The 25,900-nt window shown below is 40.4% G+C and overlaps 1 protein-coding gene across 1 annotated transcript in view; it reads right to left on the bottom strand.

The window, feature by feature from the left end:
- Positions 1 to 25,900, bottom strand: part of LOC128660829 (protein disulfide-isomerase TMX3) — a 203,601-nt gene that overhangs the window by 124,971 nt on the left and 52,730 nt on the right. The window contains exon 3 of the mRNA XM_053714875.1: positions 4,236 to 4,293. Coding sequence (XP_053570850.1) covers positions 4,236 to 4,293 — 58 coding nt within the window. The remainder of the gene's footprint in view (positions 1 to 4,235; positions 4,294 to 25,900) is intronic.

Raw genomic sequence — 25,900 nt, 5'->3', positions numbered from 1 at the left:
CACAACTTTGCACCAAACTGGCGTCAACTAAGACGCAGGAAATTACAAACTTGCGTTATCATAGATGCACATTCGCGCCAAAAATTGCCAAGAATGACGCAATAAATAACAGCATTTTGGACCATCGCGAGCATAGATTTGCACGCAAATTTTTAAGGAAAAACAGTCAAATAGGGAAAAAAAAAAGACTAAACCCCAGGTAAGAAAATATTAAAAAAATTATTTCCTAAAACATAATTCCCATACTGAAACTGCTAGACTGCAAAGGGAAATATACATAGACCTGACTCATGGCAAATATAAGTAAACACATATATTGAGAACTTTATAAAAATACATAAAGCCCCAACCATAGCTGAAAGTGTTTTAAATAATGATACATACATACCGAAAGACACCAATCCACATATAGCAGATAGCCAAACCAATACTGAAAACTATCAGCAGAGGTAATGGTATAAGAGTATATATCGTCAATCTGAAAATGGAGGTAGGCGATGAATCCCTACGACCGATAACAGAGAACCCTTGAAAAGATTTCCCATGAGAGAAACCATAAAAATCAGTAGGCGATACTCCCTTCACATTCCTCTCATGAACACTGTACTCTGAGAGGAATTGGGCTTCAGAATGAAGCACTTATCATAGAAGAAATCATAAAAATCAAGAACAAACTTACTTCACCACCTTCATAGGAGGCAAAGTTTGTAAAACGGAGTTGTGGGTGTGGTGGGAGGTGTATTTATAGGAATTTGAGGTTTGGGAAACTTTGCCCCTCCTGGTAGGATTGTATATCCCATACATCACTAGCTCATGGACTGTTGCCAATTACATGAAAGAAATATAACTGTGGATGGTAGGAGATTGCTGGGTGTATGGGGTGGAGTAAATCTTTAGGATGTAAGGTTGTTTTGTCTTGGTATACTCCTGTCAATTTTTATTTTTTAGGTTCAAATTAAACTTCGGGGTGTCTTCTACGGTACAAAATTATATATAGTTTTTAAATAAACAAAAACACATTAATATTCTCAATTTTAGCATACAGTTTTACTTTATTAAACCGTTTTAACATCATCTCTATAATTTAAGATCACAAGCTCATTTGTCCATTACAATGTAAGTTCATGAGTAAATTTGTCCTGTTGATTATCTCATTTAAAGGCAGTTTAAGGCAGTGACTCAAGGGCAGGGCCCTTTACGGTTCATGCCTAACATCATAGTGATGCATAATATGCAGTGCTTCTCAAGCATCACCTTTAGCCCTAATTCTGTACTACACCACCAGGCAAATATTATAACAAATGAGTATGTTCACACACACACTTAGTGAACACCATTACCTTAGTAGCTTTCATAAAGAGTAAAGGGGCTCTATCTTTTCCTTTTCATTACAAGGATTAAGACAGAATCATGGAACAGCAATTCCAGATTCAATATCATGAACATAAATGTTGGTAGAAAGTGGTAAACAAACCATTAGCCAAACCATTTTGAAAGAAGTCAACTTTGACTTGCATATAGTTTGTTTAACCATCAGAGAGAAAATTAAAATCCAGTAGAGGAATACGCTTCTTGAAAACAAAACTCCAGAGCCTAGGAGAATGTTAAAATGTCTTGTTTCAGTCCTAAAAATTAGAACTGAAACAAAAATTAATGAGTTCTGACTTTTCAGAAATCTGATAATATATCTCAAGTATTTTGGAGATATTCAAAGATTTGCCAAGCATGAGAGTTTTGTGAAGAATCTTTTCTTCCTACTTTTTAACTAAAATGTTCCAAGCCAGAAATCAAATTTTAAATTGAACTACTTTCCACTGAAACAAAAATTAATGAGTTCTGACTTTTCAGAAATCTGATAATATATCTCAAGTATTTTGGAGATATTCAAAGATTTGCCAAGCAGGAGAGTTTTGTGAAGAATCTTTTCTTCCTACTTTTTAACTAAAATATTCCAAGCCAGAAATCAAATTTTAAATTGAACTACTTTGTGAGCCTTCAGCAGAATGCAAATTGTCTTCACAGAAAATCAATAATAATTTATAATCAAGAATACACTAATCGTTACTGTTAAAGTCCCATTGTCCCATATAATGAGATAATATGTACTGGGATAGGAAACATACAAAGTCAGTGAGCTAAATACTTATAGCTCCAATTCCAAGCTTCAACGATATCCAGAAAGTGGTAAACTTGGTGTAGAAGGTGAATAGGCAGCTCTCTTCCTTCATCAGGGATGGAAGATCTACGATAAAATATGAAACAGAAAGAGGCGCCACATGTGCATCTCTATAGTACAATGTGTGGTACAAGCAGAAGGAATACACACAGGGTACTCACATACAGAAGAGGCATTCAGTCATACCCATAGAAGCAGGCTGGATTTCTACAGCAGTCCAGCTAGCTGAGCACCATCCAAACGATTCCCCACAATGCAGGACCACAGGAGCTCAGGAACAAAAGCCAGACGGAAGGGATAAACCCTATAGGTAGCGTAAGCTCAGAGAATAATACTAAGCACTGAGAGTTAAAAACATCAAAGTGATTTTATTTAAAAACACAGTTTAAAAACAGCTCATACTTGATATAGTATAATCTCTAGCATAGATGTGGAGGAACTGTGCAAAGCGTTTTTCGGTGATAACCGTTTCATCAGGCATAATACTAATCGTCACTGGTAGTGGTTTCAAGAGTTTATAGTGAAATTGGCTATAAAAGACATAAAACAAGAAAACTAAACAGTACGTTTACCATTCTATATGGTTCAGTTCTGAGACAAGACTACAGCAAAATGAATCTTTCTGCTTGGCTCACTTTTGGAGCACTATAGTCAGAGAAACTGGAAGAAATATTTATGTAAATTTGAACGTCAAAGTAACAGCAGCTTATTTAGTGGAAATGGTCCATGCTTCTGGTAGATCAACTTCTGGAGTTCCTTATTTCCTAGAAATTTCCATTTGAAGAGACAATCCCCCCTAAATGAATGGTATTAGTGACTCAGGAACTCTGCTTTCTAGACATGAAGACCTGTAAACTGAAAAGCAGAGACCTACCTAAAGGTAATGATTGTCAGAGAATACAACATATAAGTAGATCTTTCATTGCAAAGAGAGACACACTTGAGAGATCCATTATTTTAGAGCCAGATAAATCAGGATTATGAGAGGCCACCAGCAAATTTGATTATGCATTTAAAATAGTAACACTAAGATGGAGGTCACATAAATTCCCTGCAGCATTATTTTAATACAAAAGGCAGAGGCATAACTAAAGTCATAAGAAAAAAATGATATACATAGGATTATGAGAATTTGGGGTCCTGAAGATATATGGGACACTTCTATGTATTCTGAAAGGATAAAGTCATATAGCAAGCAGCCAATACAAATATTTTGTTACAAGAATATGCAATGAATGTTCTCAAGCAAGTAAAAGCAAAAGTATATATTATTGTGTTGACTACTCAATAGTCCGTTAATGCAGGCACAACAAAATCCTTCTTCTTTTGCCAAACTTTAGACCAATTGTATGCAATATGGATCATATTTCAAATACCCCATTGCATACTGATTATTAGAGATAGAAACCCCTCCACAAACTATCTATATGCATTATTACTTGGGGAGGAGAAAAGTGCACAACGCTGGAAAAGTTTAATAATCCTCAAATGAGAGGTTCCCACTTGTCTAGGAAATCTAAGAAATACATATTCTTAATCAGTGTTTTTTAAAGAAAAAAAAAAGTATTCATTGATTATTTAATGATATATTGTGCTCAGTAATATTGAAAAAAGCAAAGGAACAAAGGGATAAATATTATCTATTACGTGATGGTAGAGGTGGTGGTACTCCGTACTGGTAAGTACCACCACAAAAAAGGCCCTGTTCTTAATACATGTTAGATTAAAACACTCATGTCCCTGCTATTTATTTTATCTAATAAGTTTTATTTGTTTCTCTATTCTTGTGTTCTTTAAAGAAATACCTGTTTCAAAATGTGTTTCACTTTCATTAATATAGAGCATGTTTTTGTGCTTATGCTTTCTTCCATTGCTTTCAGTGCAGTTGTCACATTCAGTAATTGTATACATGTTGTCATCAGAGTTGGTGGAGTTTATTTGGTGCTAGAAAAGCGAGCATAGACTTCATGCACAGTACAGTTTCACTAGTCAGCACTTTTAAACAAGGAAAATCAATGTTCATTCATATTCATAGGTGAGATATCTGCTGTATCCTTACCTTGTATGCTCAGCAGAATTGTTTTTATCATCAATTACTGCAACAGCCACTAACTTTCCTAAATACAAAAAAAAAATAAAAAAATTAAACGGACAGTCTACTTGAAAATATTTATTATTTAAGAAGCTAGATAATCCCTTTAATACCCATTCCACAGTTTTGCATAACAAACACTGTTATATTAATATTCTTTTTACCTCTGAGAATATCTTGTATCTAACCCTCTGCAAACTGCCCCTCAGTTCTTTCAACAGACGTGCATTTTAGCTAATCAGTGCTGACTCATAAATAACTCCACAGGATCGAGGATGATTGAGTATATCTATATATATATATATATATATATATATATATACACAGTATATATATATATATATATATATATATATATATATATATATATATATATATATATATATATATATATATATCTATTACACATGAACTAGCACTGTCGAAATGCCCTTCAACAGCTTAGAAATCAGTGTATGAGCCTACCTAGGTTTTGTTTTCAACAAAGCAAATTTTATGATAAAAGTAAATTGAAAATTTGTTGAAAATTGCATACCCTATCTGAATCATGAAAGATTAATTTTGATTTGACTGTCAATTTAATACTGTCCTTTCAATATCAATTACTTTTGTTTTATACCTGAAAAACAAAATTTATGCTTACCTGATAAATTTCTTTCGTTCCGGACATGGAGAGTCCACAACATCATTCCAATTACTTGTGGGATATTCAACTCCTGACTAGCAAAGCTGTTAAGTGTAACTGCCTTACCCATAACCGCCAGTCATTCAGCCAAAGGAAATGGAAAAAGGAATAAACACAAGGATGAAAAGATGCCTGAAGCTTACTCAAAAAAACTGCCGAATCATAATAAAAAAAAAGAGGGCGGGGTCGTGGACTCTCCATGTCCGGAAAGAAAGAAATTTATCAGGTAAGCATACATTTTGTTTTATTTCCTATGACATGGAGAGTCCACAATGTCATTCCAATTACTAGTGTTAACCAATACCCATGCTAGAGGACACGGAATGAACAGGGAGGAAGACAAAAAGGCAGGAGTACTTAAACAGAAGGCACCACCGCTTGAAGAACCTTTCTCCCAAAAGACACCTCAGCCGAGGCAAAAGTATCAAATTTGTAGAATTTGGAAAAAGTATGCAAAGAGGACCATGTTGTCGCCTTGCAAATCTGTTCCACAGAAGCTTCATTTTAGAAAGCCCAAGAAGGAGAGACAGCCCTAGTGGAATAAGCCGCAAATTTCTCAAGGAGGCTGCTGTCCAGCAGTCTCATATGCCAAACGAATCAAACTTCTCAACCAGAGAGACAGAGTAGAAGAAGTGGCCTTCTGACCCTTACGCCTTCCAGAGAAAAACAACAAACAGGGCAGAAGATTGCCTAAAATCTTTAGTAGCTTGAAAGTAAAACTTTAGAACACACACAACATCCAAATTATGCAAAAGACGTTCCTTATGAGAAGAAGGATTAGGACCAAAAGGAGGAACTACAAATTCCTGATTAATGTTTCGATCCGACACCACCTTAGGGAGAAAACCCAAATTAGAACGAAGAACCGCCTTATCTGCATGAAAGATAAGATATGGGGAATCACACTGCAGAGCTGAAAGCTCATAAAAATCTGCGAGTGGAAGAAATAGCAAGGAGAAACAAAACCTTCCAAGATAACATAATTTACCAGATAAATTCCTTTCCTTACGGATAGGGAGAGTCCACGGCTTAATTTCTTACTGTTGGGAAATAAAACACCTGGCCACCAGGAGGAGGCAAAGATACCTCAGCCAAAGGCTTAAATATCCCTCATTCTGCCGAGGGAAGGAGAAACATTAGGGTATAAATGGTGCCAGAGGAATAAAATAAATAATAGGGAATCGTCCATAGAAAAGAAAAAACGGACGGGGGCCATGGACTCTCCCTATCCGGAAAGAAAGGAATTTATCTGGTAAGCATATATCATGTTTTCCTTCCCAAGATAGGGAGAGTCCACAATTTCATTCTTTACTGTTGGGAAAACTATACCCAAGCTCCAGAGGACACTGAATGAATAAGGGGAGGGAACAAAAAGGAAGAGGCGGACCCTATTCTGAGGGCACCACAGCCTGCAAAACTTTTCTCCCGAAAGCTGCTTCAGCCGAAGCAAAAACATTAAACTTGTAAAAGTTTGAAAAAGTATGTAAGGAGAACCAGGTAGCCGCCTTACAAATCTGATCCATAGAGGCTTTGTTCTTAAAGGCCCAAGAGGAAGCCATTGCTCTAGTGGAATGAGCCGTTATCCTCTCAGGAGGATGATGTCCCGCTGTCTCGTAAGCTAAGCGGATGACAATCCTTAATCAAAAAGATAGGGAAGTTGAAGTAGCCTTCTGCCCCTTACGCTTCCCCGAAAATGCGCCTCACAGTTTTCCACACCTGGAATGTGGATCACTGACCGCAAACGGCTGTAGGCCTCCGCCCACTCCACAATCCGAGATACTTCCTTCATCGCTAAGGAACTTCTCGTTCCCCCCCTGATGGTTGATGTAAGCCACCAAGGTTATATTGTCTGATTGGAATCTAATAAACTAGGACGAACCCAGAAGCGGCCAAGCCTTCAAGGCCTTGAAGATAGCCCGTAGTTCCAAAATATTGATCAAGAGGGAGGACTCCCTACTGAGTCCACAACCCCTGTGCCTTCCTGGCAACCCAAACAGTTCCCCATCCGGAAGGGCAATGAACTGGAAGTGCTGGTCCAGGAATGCAAACCTCAGGAACCGAAGCCGAAGCAAAAACATTAAACTTGTAAAAGTTTGAAAAAGTATGTAAGGAGAACCAGGTAGCCGCCTTACAAATCTGATCCATAGAGGCTTTGTTCTTAAAGGCCCAAGAGGAAGCCATTGCTCTAGTGGAATGAGCCGTTATCCTCTCAGGAGGACGATGTCCCGCTGTCTCGTAAGCTAAGCGGATGACAATCCTTAATCAAAAAGATAGGGAAGTTGAAGTAGCCTTCTGCCCCTTACGCTTCCCCGAAAATGCGCCTCACAGTTTTCCACACCTGGAATGTGGATCACTGACCGCAAACGGCTGTAGGCCTCCGCCCACTCCACAATCCGAGATACTTCCTTCATCGCTAAGGAACTTCTCGTTCCCCCCCTGATGGTTGATGTAAGCCACCAAGGTTATATTGTCTGATTGGAATCTAATAAACTAGGACGAACCCAGAAGCGGCCAAGCCTTCAAGGCCTTGAAGATAGCCCGTAGTTCCAAAATATTGATCAAGAGGGAGGACTCCCTACTGAGTCCACAACCCCTGTGCCTTCCTGGCACCCCAAACAGTTCCCCATCCGGAAGGGCAATGAACTGGAAGTGCTGGTCCAGGAATGCAAACCTCAGGAACTGAAAGTGTTCCCTGTGGATTGGAACATGAAGGTAAGCGTCCTTCATATCTATAGAGGTCGTAAACTGGCCTTCCTGAATTAAAGGAAGGATGGACCTTATTGTCTCCATCTTGAAGGAAGGGACACTGAGAAATTTGTTTAAGCACTGTAGGTCCAGAATTGGGCGGAAAGTTCCCTCTTTCTTTGGGACCATAAAAATGTTTGGGGGCCGTCCCTTCATGCCGATTTGTTTTCGGGGGGATTCTTATTCTGCTTGGACTTATTCCAGGACTGAGTCGGCTTCCAAGTACTCTTGAGTTTCTAGAGCTTGAAAGAGGATTGTTGTCGTTGGGATTTGTCAGAACGAAAATTAGAAGATTGTCATCCCTTAAACTTGTTCTTCTTATCATGCAGTAGGAAGGCACCCTTGCCTCTGGTTACCGTAGAAAAAATGGAGTCCAGGCTTGGACCAAATAAAATCTTTCCCTTGAAGGGAAGAGAAAGGAGTCTGGACTGAGAAGTCATATCTGCAGACCAAGACTTCAACCAGAGTGCCCAGCGGGCTAGGACCGCAAAGCCAGAGGCCTTTGCATTTAGGCGAATCATTTGCATGTTCGCATCACAGATAAAAGAATTAGCAATTCTCAGAGCTTTCATTCTGTCTAAAATATCCTCGAGGGGAGACTCCACCTCAATGAGTTCCGACAAAGAGTCGAACCAGTAGGTAGCCGCTACGGCAACTACGGCTACGGAAACATCTTTATCAGAAAGGTTTCCATTTTCGTATCCATCGGCTCTCTGAATGAAGAACTATCCTCAAGAGGTATAGTAGTACGTTTAGCAAGCGTAGAGATAGCACAATCCACCTTAGGAATGGAGCCCCACAAATTCAGTTGAGAGTCCGGGACCAGGAGCTACTTTTAAAAAGTAGACGAGGGGGAAAAGAAAGAACCAATTCTTTTCCATTAGCTTTTAATAATGTTCACCATCTTAACCAGCACAGGAAAAGTCAAAGGAACTTTCCTGTCTTCGTAAACTCTGTCTAATTTAGGTATCATAGATTCTTCAGGCAGCGTGGCCTCTGAAACCTCTAACGTAGACAGAACCTCCTTTAATAAAAAAAAAGTGCTCAAATTTTAAATCTAAAGGACGGTTCCTCCGCAGCAGGAGGCTTAAAAGCTAAAGGACTCCAACCCAGAAAGTTCACCCTCTGAAGCTACAGAGGTTAACTCATAATCAGATAACTGGGAGATAATAGCTAAATCCAATAACTCCGGGTCAGGAGAGCTATGTTTAACCTTTCTCTTGTGTTTGTTAGAGTGAGGTAATGCACTGAGGGCCGCAGAAACCACTGTTTGTAAGTCCGCAGGAAGAGGCCACCTCTGGATGGATGATTAGATGTGCTACGGGGAACTGCATGTGGAGTGGATAATGTAGCAAGGGTAGTAATCTCACGGGACACCGAGTCCTGAGAGGCAGACGGCTCAGAGGGACTAAGAGGCTTAGCAAACTTGTCTCCCTTCTTAGACTTTATAACTGTGTTAAGGCATGTGGAACATAATTGAGTGGATGAGAAAACCATGGCCTCCTCACAATATAAACAGGTATGATTTAGTACAGAAAGAGTATCTTCTAACATGTTAGAGTCCTCCATAGCTCAGGTTATACCCACAGGACGACACAAATAAAAACGTTTTTTTTTATTATAGAAAACGTCACCTTTATACTCCAATGGCTGGGGCACTCACCACCTCCTAGACCCAGACAGTTAAAAGAGGAAACACTCTCCTCAGGTTCAAGTCTAAGTCAGAATGGAGGAAATGGAAATGAACATAGACCACACCCGGTCACATGGAGTGCAAGACAGTACTTCCCCTGTTATTACAAGTACAGCAAGTAATATGAGCTGTGCAACACTTTCAAAAACAAAAGTGAAACCTGTTTGTTCCAGCCAAAAACACACAGTCTATCAGGCCAGGAAAAAAAAATCACACAAAGCAGCATGTAAATAATTAATACACGGATTAATTAACCCCAACTGTTCAATAAACCCCCTTCAGAAGATATTAACACTGGATCCTATCAAGGTATAAAGGAGTCACACTGTGACCCTGTTGTAGCATTTTATGTGTAAAAATGTAAACGATCTTACCTCCAGGATCCATGCTGTGGAACAGAACAGTCTTTCAAGTGTGACAGTCTTATAGCAGCGCTCCTGACATGGACTTGAGTGAGAGAAAGCAGGCAGTGAAACTCTTCAACACTGATTGCTTAGGAGCTGTTAGCAGTATTCTGGATGGTTTCGCAGAAAAACATAAATTAGGCTTACTTTATAATTTATTTTCCATTGTTACGAGGAGAGTCCACAGCTTCATTCATTACAGAACATGGCCACCAGGAGGAGGCAAAGACACCCTAGCCAAAGGCTTAAATACCTCCCCCACTCCCCTCATCCCCCAGTCATTCTGCCGAGGAAACGAGGAACAGTAGGAGAAATATCAGGGTATAAATGGTGCCAGAAGAAGAAACAAAAGAACTTTAGGTCCACCCAACAGAGAACCGGGTGGGTGCCGTGGACTCTCCTTGTAACGATGGAAATTAAATTATCAGGTAAGCATAATTTATGTTTTCAATCTAATACGAGGAGAGTCCACGGCTTCATTCATTACTTGTGGGAAACAAATACCCAAGCTCTAGAGGACACTGAATGAAAATCAGGAGGGTAAAAAGGAGGCGGACCCTATTCTGAGGGCACCACAGCCTGCAAAACCTTTCTCCCAAAAGCTCATTCTTAAAGGCCCAAGAAGAAGCCACAGCTCTAGTTGAGTGAGCCATAATCCTCTGAGGAGGCTTATGTCCCGTTGTCTCATAAGCCAAGCGAATAATGCTCCTCAGCCAAAAGGATAGGGAAGTAGAAGAAGCCTTCTGCCCCGACAACAAACAAAGCTGAAGTTTGTCTGAAATCCTTCATAGCCTGAAGATAGAATTTCAAAGCTCGAACCACATCCAAGTTATAAAGTAACCGTTCCTTCGAAGAAGGATCAATCTCCACACAGTCAGCCTCAGCAAATCTAGATTCTGATACACAAAGCGGCCCTGCATCAGCAGGTCCTTGCGACAGGGCAACCTCTATGTAGGGGACGATGACATCCCCACCAGATCTGCAAACCACGTCCTCTGCGGCCACGACAGAGCAATCAGAATAGCTGATGCTTGCTCCTGATTGATGCGTGCGACTATACGAGGTAGAAGTGGTAACGGTGGAAATATGTAAACTAGGTTGAATCCCCAAGGCACTGCTAAGGCATCTATCAGTTCTGACTGGGGATCTCTGGACCACAAACCTTACCTGGGTAGCTTGAAGTTGAGTCTGGACGCCATGAGATCTATCTCCGGAGTCCCCCAACTGATGCAAATCTCTACAAATACTTTGGGGTGAAGAGATCATTCCCCTGGATGAAACGACTGTCTGCTAAGAAAGTCAGCTTCCCTGTTGTCCACACCCGGGATGTGCATCGCTGATAGCGAGCATTTGTGGGCTTCCGCCCACTCGAAAATACAAGATACTTCCCTCATGGCTAGGGAGCTTCTCTTTCCCCCTGATGGTTGATGTAAGCCACTGAGGTAATGTTGTCCGACTGGAATCTGATGAACTTGGACAAGCCCAGGATGTGCCAAGCCCCCAGAATGTTGAAGATCGCCTGAAGATCCAGGATGTTGATCAGGAGAAGAGACTACTTCCGATTCCACCTGCCCTGTGAGTTCCTGGCACCCCAAACCACTCCCCAACCAGAGAGAGAGAGACTCGCATCACAATCTCCCAAGATGGTCTGTGGAAGGATGTACCCTTGACAGCTGATCTGGACGCAGCCACCAAGAAAGAGATTCCCTCGACACGTTGTCCAGAGAAATTATTTGGTATAGGTCCGAATGATCACTGTTCCACTGCCTCAGCATGTACTGCTGAAGAGGCCGGAGATGGAATCTGGCAAATAGAATGACATCTATAGTGGATACCATGAGCCCAATCACCTCCATGCAACGGGCCACTGATGGCCTTGAGGAGGATTGAACGGCAAGACAGCTGGAGACAATCTTGCAACGTCTCTGGTCTGTTAGGAATATTTTCATGGCTATGGAGTCTATTATTGTGCCCAGGAACTCCACTCTGTTACTGGGAACCAGATAACTCTTTCCTGAGTTTATCTTCCATTCATGAGATTGCAGAAGAAGGAGAAGAGCTCTCAAATGGTCCTCTGCCAGCTGGTAGGACAGAGCCTAAACCAAGATGTTATCCAGATAAGGAGCCACTGCTATCCCTTCGTGAAGATTCTTGGAGCAGTAGCCATCCCGAAGGGAAGAGCCACAAACTGGTAGTGCTGATCCAGAAAGGCGAACCTTAAGTGATCCTTGTGAATTGGCACAGGAAGGTAAGCGTCCTTCAAGTCTATCGTAGTCATAAACTGACCCTCCTGAACTAGGGGCAGTATAGACCTTATTGTCTCCATTTTTAACGATGGAACCGACAGAAACTTGTTTAAGCACTTTAGGTCTAGAATTGGGTGAAACATGCTCTATTTCTTTGGTACCACGAAAAGGTTTGAATAGTACACTAGAGCCCTTTCTGCTAGAGGTACCGGTACTATTACTCCTAGAAACGATAGATTTGACAAGAGGAATCTGCTCCTGGGAGGATGAGATTTGAACCCTATCCTGTAACCCAGGGCAACAACCTCCAGAACCCAAGGATCCTGTACGTCTCTCATCCAAGCCTCCGCGAAAAGAGAAAAAGTCTGCCCCCTACGAGATTCAGAGACGGATCGAAGGCCGCTCCTTCATGCTGATTTTGTCTCAGCGGGCTTCTTGCTCTGCTTGGCCTTATTCCAAGACCGAGAAGATTTTGGACTGCTCGGACTTCCCGGCAGATTGCTGTCGTTGGGACTTGTCCGAACGAAAAGGGATGAAAATTAGGACCCTTAGGTTTATTCTTCTTATCCTGCGGTAGAAAGGCACCTTTGCCCCCCGTGACCGTGGATATGATAAGAGTCCAGGCCTGGACTGAAAAGAACCTTTTCCTTAAATGGAAGCAAAAGCAATCTATATTTGGACGTCATGTCAGCAGACCACGACTTCAAACACCAGGCCAGAACAGACAAGCCTGATGTTTTGGCATTCAAGCGAATAATCTGCATATTAGCATCACAAATAAACAAATTAGCTACCCTCAGGGCCTTAATTCTTTCATGTATATCATCGAGGGGAGTTTGCACCTCAATCATTTCTGACAGAGGTTAGAAATTCCACTTTGATATATTAGAATTGTACTATTCAGCTTAGTTTGGCTAATGTCATAGTGTTAGGACCAGTCTATTATGGGACACCTTGTAAGTGGTGACTGGTTGAGCAGAATATGGCCATATTGTGTGACTAAGATCCCATCTTTATTTAAAAGAAGTGTAAGAAATATTAAGAAGGCAATTTTTTGCAGCATTAAGAAACAAGTTTATAATATGTGAAATAATATGTGGTCTCATGTGTTTTGAGGTGCGCCAATACCTGTTTCTAAATTATATTTATTTTGGTCACTTTGGCAGCACTCCCACAATATGTACATTTAAAGGGACACTTAACACCTGAAAGCTAAATTCATTAAATCTAACTCCTTCTGATTAATGAAACTCAAGTAATCACAGATGTCTATGCCATCTTGGAAGCTGACCCAAATTGTTTAAAAAAAAGTGTTTTCAATTACAATGCTGTACCTGTGCTTGATATTCTTATGTATGCTGCCATATTGTAACATGCGTTGCACACAGGTACACGAACAGCACATGCTGCTTAGAGGAATCTCGCTCACTATGATACATGCAGAATGTGTGCTGCAGCGTTTGTAGAGACATTTTTATTTATGAATGAATAGTATTTTTAACATCATAATATAATGTTATTGTAAAAAACAAATTACATTTTATAATGTTCCCTAAACAAATCTGATGAAGTCAGTGCACGGCTCCAGGCACCATACTTGAAAATAGCAAGCTACTGGGAGAGAGGGGAGAGTCCTGGGAATAATGGGTAAAGCTTTGCGTAGTAAAATACAAACTCTGTGGCGTGATGGTTATATCTAATGGTTCCTGACCCTGCAGTAGATAATACTGCATCAGGCGTTCCTTTCTCTTTCAGCCCTAATGTTAAAACCCTCCTGAGACTTGAAGCGTGACTCCTACTGTCGGCTTGACATAGACAGCCCAGCTCGTCACTGCCAGGGAGCGTGTGCAAACTCCACAACTGCAGCCTGTCACAGCCAGTGAGCAATGCATCTGGTAACCATCTTCAAACTACTGTTTATGTCAGTAGGAGTCGCGCTTCAAGTCCCAGGAGGGTTTTAACATTAGGGCTGAAAGAGAAAGGAACTCCCGGTGCAGTATTATGTACTGCAGGGTCAGGAACCATTAGATATAACCATCATACCACAGAGTTTGTATTTTACTATGCAAAGCTTTATCCATTGTTCCAAGGACTGTTTTCTCCCCTCCCCCTCTCTCCCAGTAGCTTGCTATTTTCAAGTATGGTGCCTGGAGCCGTGCAATGATTTCATCCGATTTGTTTAGGGAACATTATAAAATGTAATTTGGTTTTTACAATAACATATTATGATGTTAAAAATACTATTCATTCACAAATAAAAATATCTCTACAAATGCTGCAGCACACACTCTGCGTGTATCAAAGTGAGCAAGATTCCTCTAAGCAGCATAGTTGTGCTTTGTGTGTCACGTGACTGCTGTGCTCATGTAAGTTGCAATATGGCAGCATGCATAGAAACATCAGGCACAGGTACAACATTGTAATTGTATACACTTTTTTTTTTTAACAATTTGGGGTAAGCTGGCAAGATTTCATAGAAATCAATGCTTACTTACGTTTGTTTGATCAGAAGGAGTTAGATTTATGGTTTTTTAGCAGGTGTTTAATGTCCCTTTAAAAAACATATGCTTTTATTAGATGTGCTTAATCAAAATTTCTTGCTGATTTATCACTAGGGAAACTGACCAAAGCCCTTTGGTTTAAAGCACTCCACCCAGTTCAGGTGTGTTCCTGACAATGTTATTTAACTGTGTGTATATAAAGCCAGGAAGCCTCATCATATGCAGTCTGGATGAGAGGTATAGTATTGTAATGTTGGAATCCCACTTTGGTATATCAGAATTGCATTGGCTAATTTCACAGTGTTAGGAAATATTAAGAAGGCAACTTTTTGCAGCGTTAAGAAACAAGTTTAAAATATGTGAAATAATATGTAGCCAGGAAGCCTCATCCCATGCAGTCTGGATGAGAGGTTGGAAATTCCACTTTGATATATTAGAATTGTATTATTCAGCTTAGTTTGGCTAATTTCATAGTGTTAGGACCAGTCTATTATGGGACACCTTGTAAGTGGTGACTGGCTGAGCAGAATATGGCCATATTGTGTAACTAAGATCCCATCTTTATTTAAAAAAAAAAAAAAAAATTTAAGAAATATTAAGAAGGCAATTTTTTGCAGCATTAAGAAACAAATTTAAAATATGTGAAATAATATGTGGTCTCATGTGTTTTGAGGTACGCCAATACCTGTTTCGAAATTAAATTTATTGTGGTCACTTTGGCAGCACTCCAACAATATTTACATTTAAAAACATATGCTTTTATTAGATGTGCTTAATCAAAATTTCTTGCTGATTACCGACAGAGAGTCACACCAATAGGTAGCGGCTCCCGTCACCGCAGCGACTGCTCCTGCAGGCTGAAATACGAACCCTGTGTGCTGAAACATCTTTCTTAACAGGGTCTCTAATTTCTTATCCATAGGTTCCTTAAACGACAAACTATCCTTGAGTGCAATAGTGGTGCGCTTAGCGAGCATAGAGATAGCTCCATCCACCTTAGGGACAGATCCCCACAATTCTAGCTAAGAGTCTGGAACCGGGAACAATTTTTTAAACAACGAAGAAGGGGAGAAAGACTATATAAGTCTCTCCCATTCGTTCTTAATAATATTTGCCATCTTTACGGGAATCTGGAAAGTCTGGGGCACTACCCTGTACTCATAAACCTTATCAAGCTTAGGAATAGAAGGTTCCTCTGGTAACTTCGGTTCCGGAACCTCTAGGAGTAGCCAACACCTCCTTTAATAAAAAGCATAAATTCTCCATCTTAAACCTAAAGTCTGGTTCCTCCGCAGCAGGAGGCTTAGAGGCAGCAGATTCCGAACCAGAGAGAGTCTTCTGAAGTATCGGAATCCTCTGCATCAGCGGACAATTTAGGCTCAAATACACCCAACGGAGTAGATGACCCGTGGGAAGGATAGCAATGTTTAACCTTTTGCTTGCACTTATCCGAGTGAGGTAAAGCACTAAAAAGATTGCGGATACTGCCGTATGCAACTGCTCAGCAAAATGAGGCGGCAACGTGGCCCCTCCGGTAGGAGGATTAGAAGTGCACTGGGTAACTGCATGTGTAATCGGAGATGAATGTAGGGAACGCCCCTCACCGGACAGAGACCCCTCAGATGTGGACGGCTCAGTGGTACTAAACATCTTATTTCTTTTAGATATCACTATTTTATCGAGGCATGTGGAACATAGTTGAGCAGGTGGGTATACCGAAGCCTCCTCACAATAAACACAGGCATTAGATTTAGGTAAAGAGGGAGTACCCTCTAACATATCAGAGTCCTCCATAGCTTGCACATTTAATAAGGACTATAGAAAAGATTAATTGGCACCTTTATACTCTCAATGGCCAGGGCACTCACCACCTCCTATGACCCAGGCCCACAGAGAAACTCGCTTTCATCACCTGCACACCCGGTCACATGGAATACCGTGCAGGACCATCCCTGCAGCCAAGAAAAAGCGCGCCAAATAAAACAGGCTGCACAGTAATTAAAGGAAGGAAAAGCCTGACTGTTCCACATTGCCAGAGACACATCTCACACATGTCACATCAATAAAACACAATAAAGCATCATGTATACATCCCCCCTGTTCAATAATCACCTTCCGGAGATATTAACCCTTAACTCTATAAAGATAAAAGGAGCCACACGGTGACCCTGTCTTCTTGCGTTATCATTACAGATATAAAAAAATGAAACAATCTTACCAAAATCAACGCCTTGGAACAGGAACACGGCCTCTCAAGTTTGACAGTGTGTAGCACCGCTCCAGACATGAACTTGAGTGAAAGAAAGCAGGCAGTGAAACTTGTCAACACTGATTGCTTAAGGAGCGGTTAAAACGAATCGGGATGGTTTCGCAGAAAGACTCTCCCTGCATCCCCAGACCCTAACATTTGTCAATGCTCTCACTGAGAGACTGACAAGACTACTTAAAACTCCAGTCCCATTCCGAAGAGTATTACCCTCCATAAGAGACTACTCCGAAATCTTCTGACACTTCTCTGACATCCTCCTGTGATGAAAGGCAATGAATGACTGGGGGATGAAAGGAGTGGGGGAGGTATTTAAGACTTTGGCTGGGGTGTCTTTGCCTCATCCTGGTGGCCAGGTTCTGTATTTCCCACAAGTAATGAATGAAGCCGTGGACTCTCCTCGTATTGGATGGAAAACTTTCTCCAGACTCTAATTTTCATCAATACTCTCACTGAGAGATTGACATGACTACTTAAAACTCCAGTCAAATCTCGAAGGGCAGATACCATTTTTCAGGACTTTCCGAATCTTCTGACACTTCTCTGCCACCTCCTAACATGACGAAAGGCAAAGAATGACTGGGGTAATGAGGAAGTGGGAGAGATATTTAAGCATTTGGCTGAGGTGTCTTTACCTCCTCCTGGTAGCCAGGTGTTGTATTTCCCAACAGTAAGGAATGAAGCCGTGGACTCTCCCTATCTTAGGAAGGAAAACAATTTGATATCAACAACATGCATCGGCTCAAACAGAGCCTGCTGCAAAACTTTAAAGGGATACTAAACCCATTTTTTTTTCTTTCTTGATTCAGAAAGAGCGTGGCATTTTAAGTAACTTTCTAATTAAGTCCTATTATAAAATTTTCTTTGTTCTCTTGCTATATTTATTAAAAAAAGAAGGCATCTAAGCTAAGGAGCCAGACAAGTTTTGGTTGAGTACCCTGGACATCACTTGTTTATTGGTGGGTGCATTTAGCCACCAATCAGTAAGCATAACCCAGGTTGTAAACCAAACATGGGCCGGCTTCTAAACTTACATTCTTGCTTTTCAAATAAAGATAGCAAGATAATTAAGAAAAAATGATAATAGGAGTAAATTAGAAAGATGCATAAAATTGCATGCTCTATCTGAATCATGAAAGAAAAAAAAATGGGTTCAGTGTCCCTTAGAGATCTAGATTAAGGCGCCAAGGAGGAGCAACGGGTTTAAACACAGGCCTGATTCTGACCAGGGCCTGTACAAAAGCTTGAACATCTAGTAAGTCTGCCAGACGTTTGTGCAAAAGGATAGATAATGCAGAAATCTGACCCTACAGAGTACTGACTGACAAACCTTTCTCCCGGCCATCTTGAAGAAAAGATAAAATACGGGGAATCCGTATCCGGCTCCAGGAGAAACCCTTAGATTCGCACCAATAAGATATTTATGCCATACCTTACGGAAAATCTTGCGAGTAACAGGTTTGCGAGTCTGAAGCATAGTATCAAAGACCGTTTCGGAAAAACCACATCTAGACAGAACTAGGCATTCAATCTCCAAGCAATCAGCTTCAGAGAATCCAGGCTTGGAAGGAGGAAAGGACCCTGAATTAAATGGTTCTTCCTCAGAGGTAACCTGCAAGGAGGTAGAGATGACATCCTTACCAGATCCTCGAACCAGATCCTGCGAGGTCATGCAGGAGTTATTAGGATTACCGATGCTCTCTCCTGTTTGATACAAGCAATAACTCGTGGAAGGAGAGCAAACAGAGGAAAAACAGTGTTAGACCAAAATTCCAAGGAACCACCAGAGAATCTATCAGAGCGGCCTGAGGATCTCTTGACCTAGATCCGTACTTTGGAAGCTTGGCATTCTGACGAGACGCCATCAGATCAAACTCCGGAACCCCACACATGAGGGTTATTCTGGAGAGCACTTCCGGACGGAGAGCCCACTCCCTGGGAAGAAAAGTCTGTCGGCCCAGAAAAAACACCTCCTAATTGTACACTCCTGGAAAGTGGATGGCAAATAGAAGACAATCGCTAACTTCTGTTCACTGCAGAATGCGAGTCACCTCCATTATGGTCAAGGAATACCGAGTTCCTCCGTGGTGGTTGATGTAAACCACTGAGGCGATGAAATATGACTAAAGATAATTGAGGCCAAGCTGCAAGGCATGAAGATTGCTTTCAACTCCAAGATGTTTATAGGAAAAGAAGACTCCTCCCGAGTCCACAAGCCCTGAGCTTTTAAGAGGGCCCCAAACTGCTCCCCAGCCTAACAGGCTGGCTCCGTAGACAGAATCACTCAGGGGGTCTTGCAGAAACGAGATCCCCGAGATAGATGATCCTGAGAAATCCACCACAAGAGAGATATTCTTGTTAGGGGATTTAGATCTACCCTCTGCGATAAATCTGAATGATCTCCATTCCCTATAGTTGTAGAGGTCTCAGATGGAACCGAACAAAAGGAATGATGTCCATGGAAGCAAATATCAGACCAATCACCTCCATGCAATAAGTCATTGATGGACGAATAGCAGACTGGAGAGAAAGGAACAAAGCAAGAATATTGGATTCTGACATCCGTCAGGAAAATCTTCCTCGACAGGGAATCTCTGATTGTCCCTATGAACAAGCCCTTGTAGCTGGAACAAGGGAACTCTATTCCAGATCCACTTTCCATCTTGTGGGGACGTATAAAAGACAACAACATCTCTGTATGAGATTATGCTAGATGAAAAGATGACGCCTGAACCATGATGTCGTCTAGGCAAAACGCCACTGCAATTCCCAGGGATTTGTACCACTGTCAAAAGGGCCTCCAGAACCATTGTGAAAGTCCTGGGAGCAGTTGCAAGACCAAACGAAAAAAGCAACAAACTGGTCATGCTTGAAAATTTCACCTTGGAATGATTGCTCCCATCAGAAGCACACGTCAGATGAGGAAGTAGAAGCTGTACCTGGGTTCAAACCTACAACCTTCTGATTCAGGAGTGGTGGAGACACCACAAAGCCATATCTCCCCTTCTAGAAAGGCAAACCTCAAACTGGAAATGATCCCAGAAATGGGAATATGTAAATATGCGTCCTTCTGGTCTATAGTGGTCATGAACTGACCTTCCTGTACCAATGGAAGGATGGAATGAACAGTTGCCCTCTTGAAGGGCGGAAACCTTAGGAATTAGTTGAGACACTTCAGGTCCTTGTTCCTCTATAGGAACTGGTACAAATACTCCCAAAAAGGATACAATAAAACGTATTGTGAAAGAGCCAGGTGTGAGGTCTGAACTCACGACCTTCAGACAATGAAACTGACGTGCCGCCCACTGTGCTAACATGGCCAGTTTAAGAAGGCCATCCTTTTTACGTGGTTTATCTAACAGCTTGTGAGTACACATTCAAGGTGCAAGTAGCTGCGGCTGGTTTCGGACTGCAAACCTTCTGCTTGCTAGGCTAAGTTAACCATCAGGCTACTACAGCTGGCCTTTTTATATCGTAACAAGAGAATACAAATATCAGTTTCCTGGCACCGACACTAGTCCTTAATCCATGAGGATAATATAAAATTGTGCCTATTACACAGAATAAGGCAACAGAAGCAAATATCTTAGTCTTAAATCACTAAGAAGAGATATATATACAAAGAGTAACACAAGAAGTCAGACATAGAGAAAATCATCTCCAACCAGTAGATATTATATAAAAAGTGCCCCTAAATAAAAATTAGGGAACACACATAAAAGCTTAAGCTTTAAGTCCCAAAGAAGAGAGATGACCTGTCACCTCTACAGACTGTAGAATTATTATATGGGACATAGCTACTCTCTATCAGACAAAAATATCTGATAAATGGAGAAAAAACATAAAAAATCTCCAACCTAAAGCAAGTATTGAGCATCGTATGGTCATCTAAAAAGATTGAGAAAGCTGCCATAAAGAAAACAGAATTTATGCTTACCTGACAAATTACTTTCTCCAACGGTGTGTCCGGTCCACGGCGTCATCCTTACTTGTGGGAATATCTCTTCCCCAACAGGAAATGGCAAAGAGCCCAGCAAAAGCTGTCCATATAGTCCCTCCTAGGCTCCGCCCACCCCAGTCATTCGACCGACTGACAGGAGAAAAAAAAAACAGGAGAAACTATAGGGTGCCGTGGTGACTGTAGTTAGAGAAAATAATTCATCAACCTGATTAAAAAAACCAGGGCGGGCCATGGACCGGACACACCGTTGGAGAAAGTAATTTATCAGGTAAGCATAAATTCTGTTTTCTCCAACATTGGTGTGTCCGGTCCACGGCGTCATCCTTACTTGTGGGAACCAATACCAAAGCTTTAGGACACGGATGAAGGGAGGGAGCAAATCAGGTTACCTAAACAGAAGGCACCACGGCTTGCAAAACCTCCCAAAAATAGCCTCCGAAGAAGCAAAAGTATCAAATTTGTAAAATTTGGCAAAAGTGTGCAGTGAAGACCAAGTCGCTGCCTTACATATCTGATCAACAGAAGCCTCGTTCTTGAAGGCCCATGTGGAAGCCACAGCCCTAGTGGAGTGAGCTGTGATTCTTTCAGGAGGCTGCCGTCCGGCAGTCTCGTAAGCCAATCGGATGATGCTTTTAAGCCAAAAGGAAAGAGGTGTAGAAGTCGCTTTTTGACCTCTCCTTTTACCAGAATAGACGACAAACAGAGAAGATGTTTGTCTGAACTCTTTTGTAGCTTCTAAATAGAATTTTAGAGCACGGACTACATCTAAATTGTGTAACAAACGTTCCTTCTTTGAAACTGGATTCGGACACAAAGAAGGTACAACTATCTCCTGGTTAATATTTTTGTTGGAAACAACCTTTGGAAGAAAACCAGGCTTAGTACGCAAAACCACCTTATCTGCATGGAACACCAGATAGGGCGGAGAACACTGCAGAGCAGATAACTCAGAAACTCTTCTAGCAGAAGAAATAGCAACCAAAAACAAAACTTTGGTTTCCATTTTGAACGATGGTACTCTGAGAAATTTGTTTAGGATCTTTAAATCCAGAATTGGTCTGAAAGTTCCCTCTTTTTTGGGAACTACAAACAGATTTGAGTAAAATCCCATTCCTTGTTCCGCCGTTGGAACTGGGTGTATCACTCCCATTTTTAACAGGTCTTCTACACAATGTAAGAATGCCTGTCTCTTTATTTGGTTTGAGGATAAGTGAGACATGTGGAACCTTCCCCTTGGGGGTAGTTCCTTGAATTCCAGAAGATAACCCTGAGAAACTATTTCTAGTGCCCAGGGATCCTGAACATCTCTTGCCCAAGCCTGAGCAAAGAGAGAGAGTCTGCCCCCTACTAGATCCGGTCCCGGATCGGGGGCTACTCCTTCATGCTGTTTTGTTAGCAGCAGCAGGCTTCTTGGCCTGCTTACCCTTGTTCCAGCCTTGCATCAGTTTCCAGGCTGGTTTGGTTTGTGAAGCATTACCCTCTTGTTTAGAGGATGCAGAGTTGGAGGCCGGTCCGTTCCTGAAATTGCGAAAGGAATGAAATTTAGACTTATTCTTGACTTTGAAAGGCCTATCTTGTGGAAGGGCGTGGCCCTTTCCCCCAGTGATGTCTGAGATAATCTCTTTCAATTCTGTAAAATGTACAAGAATTAAGAGTGCGCTCAGAAGAGCTCTACCAAATTGTTAGTAAAAAGTGTATTGATAAATAAATAAAATCTCTTGTGAATAAATATTTTTAAATTTATTATCCACTAAAAATGTATTAACAATAAAACATATAGACACATATATATAATAAGGTGCACCTTTTGAAAACACACAGTAGAATAACAAAATTAAAATGTATAAGATTCAGCGTGTTACTTTTTATCAGCGTATTGCTTTTTGTATCCAAACTTTGCAACAATCTTGAACTGGATAGGCAAGTCTTTGCGAATTATCAAATAATTTCCAGATGTATATATTAAATGTCTCATATAACGATTTGGCAGTAAGGGTAAAGCAATGCCCCTGTAGATGGTTTTACTCACCGGAATCCGAAAGTTATAGAATACACTCTTGTCTTTCTCTGACCCAATGTTTTTCTTTACACTTTCCTTCTTGCGAGGGGTAGTCGGCGTTCTGTTAGCCGTTAGCTGTCGGGTTGGATTCTGACGCGTCTGTTTACACGTGCTAGGCTCATCCGCCAATCACTGGGTCAGATTACCGGTGAGTTGTTTATTCAAAAAACGGCAAAGTGTTCCGTGCAAAGTGTCTGTAATGGCTCCAAATCCACCAATGTAGATTACTGTGACACCTTTGCTTCCTGGGATCCTGCCAATAGTCCAACTTATATCCACTTCGTTTCCTTAGATATAGTTATTTTGGGAAGTCCACGTTAAGCTGGCCAGCTTGCGTAGGTACAGGTCATCTACGCGTTTCAGCAAAAGTGCTTTTTTAAAGATGTACCTGTGGACTTCCCATCATGCCTTTATACATGTTTATTTTGAGTTGCAAGGTTTTTATTGGATGCTTGATATCGGAAATGTTAATTTGGAAAAGTTGATTTTACACGCTTAAGCCTCCTATCTTAGAGGTTACTCTTTATACAGAAAAAAGAACATTCAGCAGAACTGCCATTATAACAACCACAATACTAACATATAACAATTCCAATTCAGAATTAAAACGTACAACACAATTCATTGATACAAAATTCAAAACATAGCCAGAAATACATAGTCCAATAATAATAAACTCACTTCAACAATTATCTACCTATGCCTAAAATCTTTTAATATACTTAGTTTTTAGTTTTTAGGGGGAGAAGAAAATATATATAGATTTATTTGTGCATGTAGATATTAATTTATAATGTATAAATTTATAATATTTGCATATTTCAAAATTCTTTAGACATTTAAAATAGATTTAGTCTATAATCAACATTTAAAATTAAAAATATTTAAAAATATTACAAATGTTATTAATAATATTAAAAATATTAAAAATATATAGGGATGAAGGAACAGGTAATTCTATAGATTCTGAAATACATCTTAGTGTAATAAAAAATATACTAGCTCTAAAAACTGATAGTAATATATAAAAATTTGATGTAATTAAGGAGATAAAATAAATTGAATAAAATAAAATTTAAAATTTTATTATAAACTAAATAAAAGGGTTGAGGTCCAATTCAGCATTTAACCCTAAGGGTGTAAGAGTTTTAAATTTAAAAATTAGCTCAGCTTCAGTTTTTAAAAGTTTCTTATTAAGATCTCCACCTCTCCAATCTTGTGTAACTTTTCTTAGACCCCAATATTTTAGTCCCTTAGGATTTTCATTATGGACTTCTTTGAAGTGTTTGGAGAGTAGGTGACCTTCTACTCCATTTTCAATATTAAGAAGGTGTTCCCTAATTCTGTCTCTCAACATGCGAGAGGTCTCACCTAAATATTGCATTTTACACGGACATTCTATTAGGTAGACTACATTCTTATCACAGCATCTAATTAAATCTTTAATTTTATATTCTTTTTGTGTCACTGTAGATGTTACACTAGTCTTTTTGCAACTAAATTTACAGGCTTTGCATGATATGCAAGGGAAATAGCCTTCTAATTTGTCCCCTTTTAAATCTATATCCATACTTTTTTGTTTTTCTTGGTTTGAAAGTGCTAGGCAGTTGCTATCAAGTGCTCATTCTGCTGAATGTTCTTTTTTCTGTATAAAGAGTAACCTCTAAGATAGGTGGCTTAAGCGTGTAAAATCAACTTTTCCAAATTAACATTTCCGATATCAAGCATCCAATAAAAACCTTGCAACTCAAAATAAACATGTATAAAGGCATGATGGGAAGTCCGCAGGTACATCTATAAAAAAGCACTTTTGCTGAAACGCGTAGATGACCTGTACCTACGCAAGCTGGCCAGCTTAACGTGGACTTCCCAAAATAACTATATCTAAGGAAACGAAGTGGATATAAGTTGGACTATTGGCAGGATCCCAGGAAGCAAAGGTGTCACAGTAATCTACATTGGTGGATTTGGAGCAATTACGGACACTTTGCACGGAACACTTTGCCGTTTTTTGAATAAACAACTCACCGGTAATCTGACCCAGTGATTGGCGGATGAGCCTAGCACGTGTAAACAGACGCGTCAGAATCCGACCCGACAGCTAACGGCTAACAGAACGCCGACTACCCCTCGCAAGAAGGAAAGTGTAAAGAAAAACATTGGGTCAGAGAAAGACAAGAGTGTATTCTATAACTTTCGGATTCCGGTGAGTAAAACCATCTACAGGGGCATTGCTTTACCCTTACTGCCAAATCGTTATATGAGACATTTAATATATACATCTGGAAATTATTTGATAATTCGCAAAGACTTGCCTATCCAGTTCAAGATTGTTGCAAAGTTTGGATACAAAAAGCAATACGCTGATAAAAAGTAACACGCTGAATCTTATACATTTTAATTTTGTTATTCTACTGTGTGTTTTCAAAAGGTGCACCTTATTATATATATGTGTCTATATGTTTTATTGTTAATAAATTTTTAGTGGATAATACATTTAAAAATATTTATTCACAAGAGATTTTATTTATTTATTTATCAATACACTTTTTACTAACAATTTGGTAGAGCTCTTCTGAGCGCACTCTTAATTCTTGTACATTTTATAGCATTAGTGTGATTACTGGGGATTATCACGCATAAAGAGTTGCATATTCTACCGATAGGGTAATTCTTTGTTTTATCTCTTTCAATTCTGGCCCAAAGAGAGTTTTACCCTTGAAGGGGATATTAAGCAATTTTGTCTTGGAAGATACATCCGCTGACCAAGATTTTAGCCAAAGCGCTCTGCGCGCCACAATTGCAAACCTTGAATTTTTCGCCGCTAATCTAGCTAATTGCAAAGCGGCATCTAAAATAAAAGAATTAGCCAACTTGAGTGCGTGAACTCTGTCCATAACCTCCTCATACGGAGTCTCTCTACTGAGCGACTTTTCTAGTTCCTCGAACCAGAACCACGCTGCTGTAGTGACAGGAACAATGCACGAAATGGGTTGCAGAAGGTAACCTTGCTGTACAAAAATCTTTTTAAGCAAACCCTCCAATTTTTTATCCATAGGATCTTTGAAAGCA

The sequence above is a fragment of the Bombina bombina genome, chromosome 5 (genome assembly GCF_027579735.1).
Source record: "Bombina bombina isolate aBomBom1 chromosome 5, aBomBom1.pri, whole genome shotgun sequence".
NCBI classification, from domain to species: Eukaryota; Metazoa; Chordata; class Amphibia; order Anura; family Bombinatoridae; genus Bombina; species Bombina bombina.
Note: the sequence above shows the minus strand (reverse complement) of the source record. Positions and strands in the feature narration are given on the sequence as shown.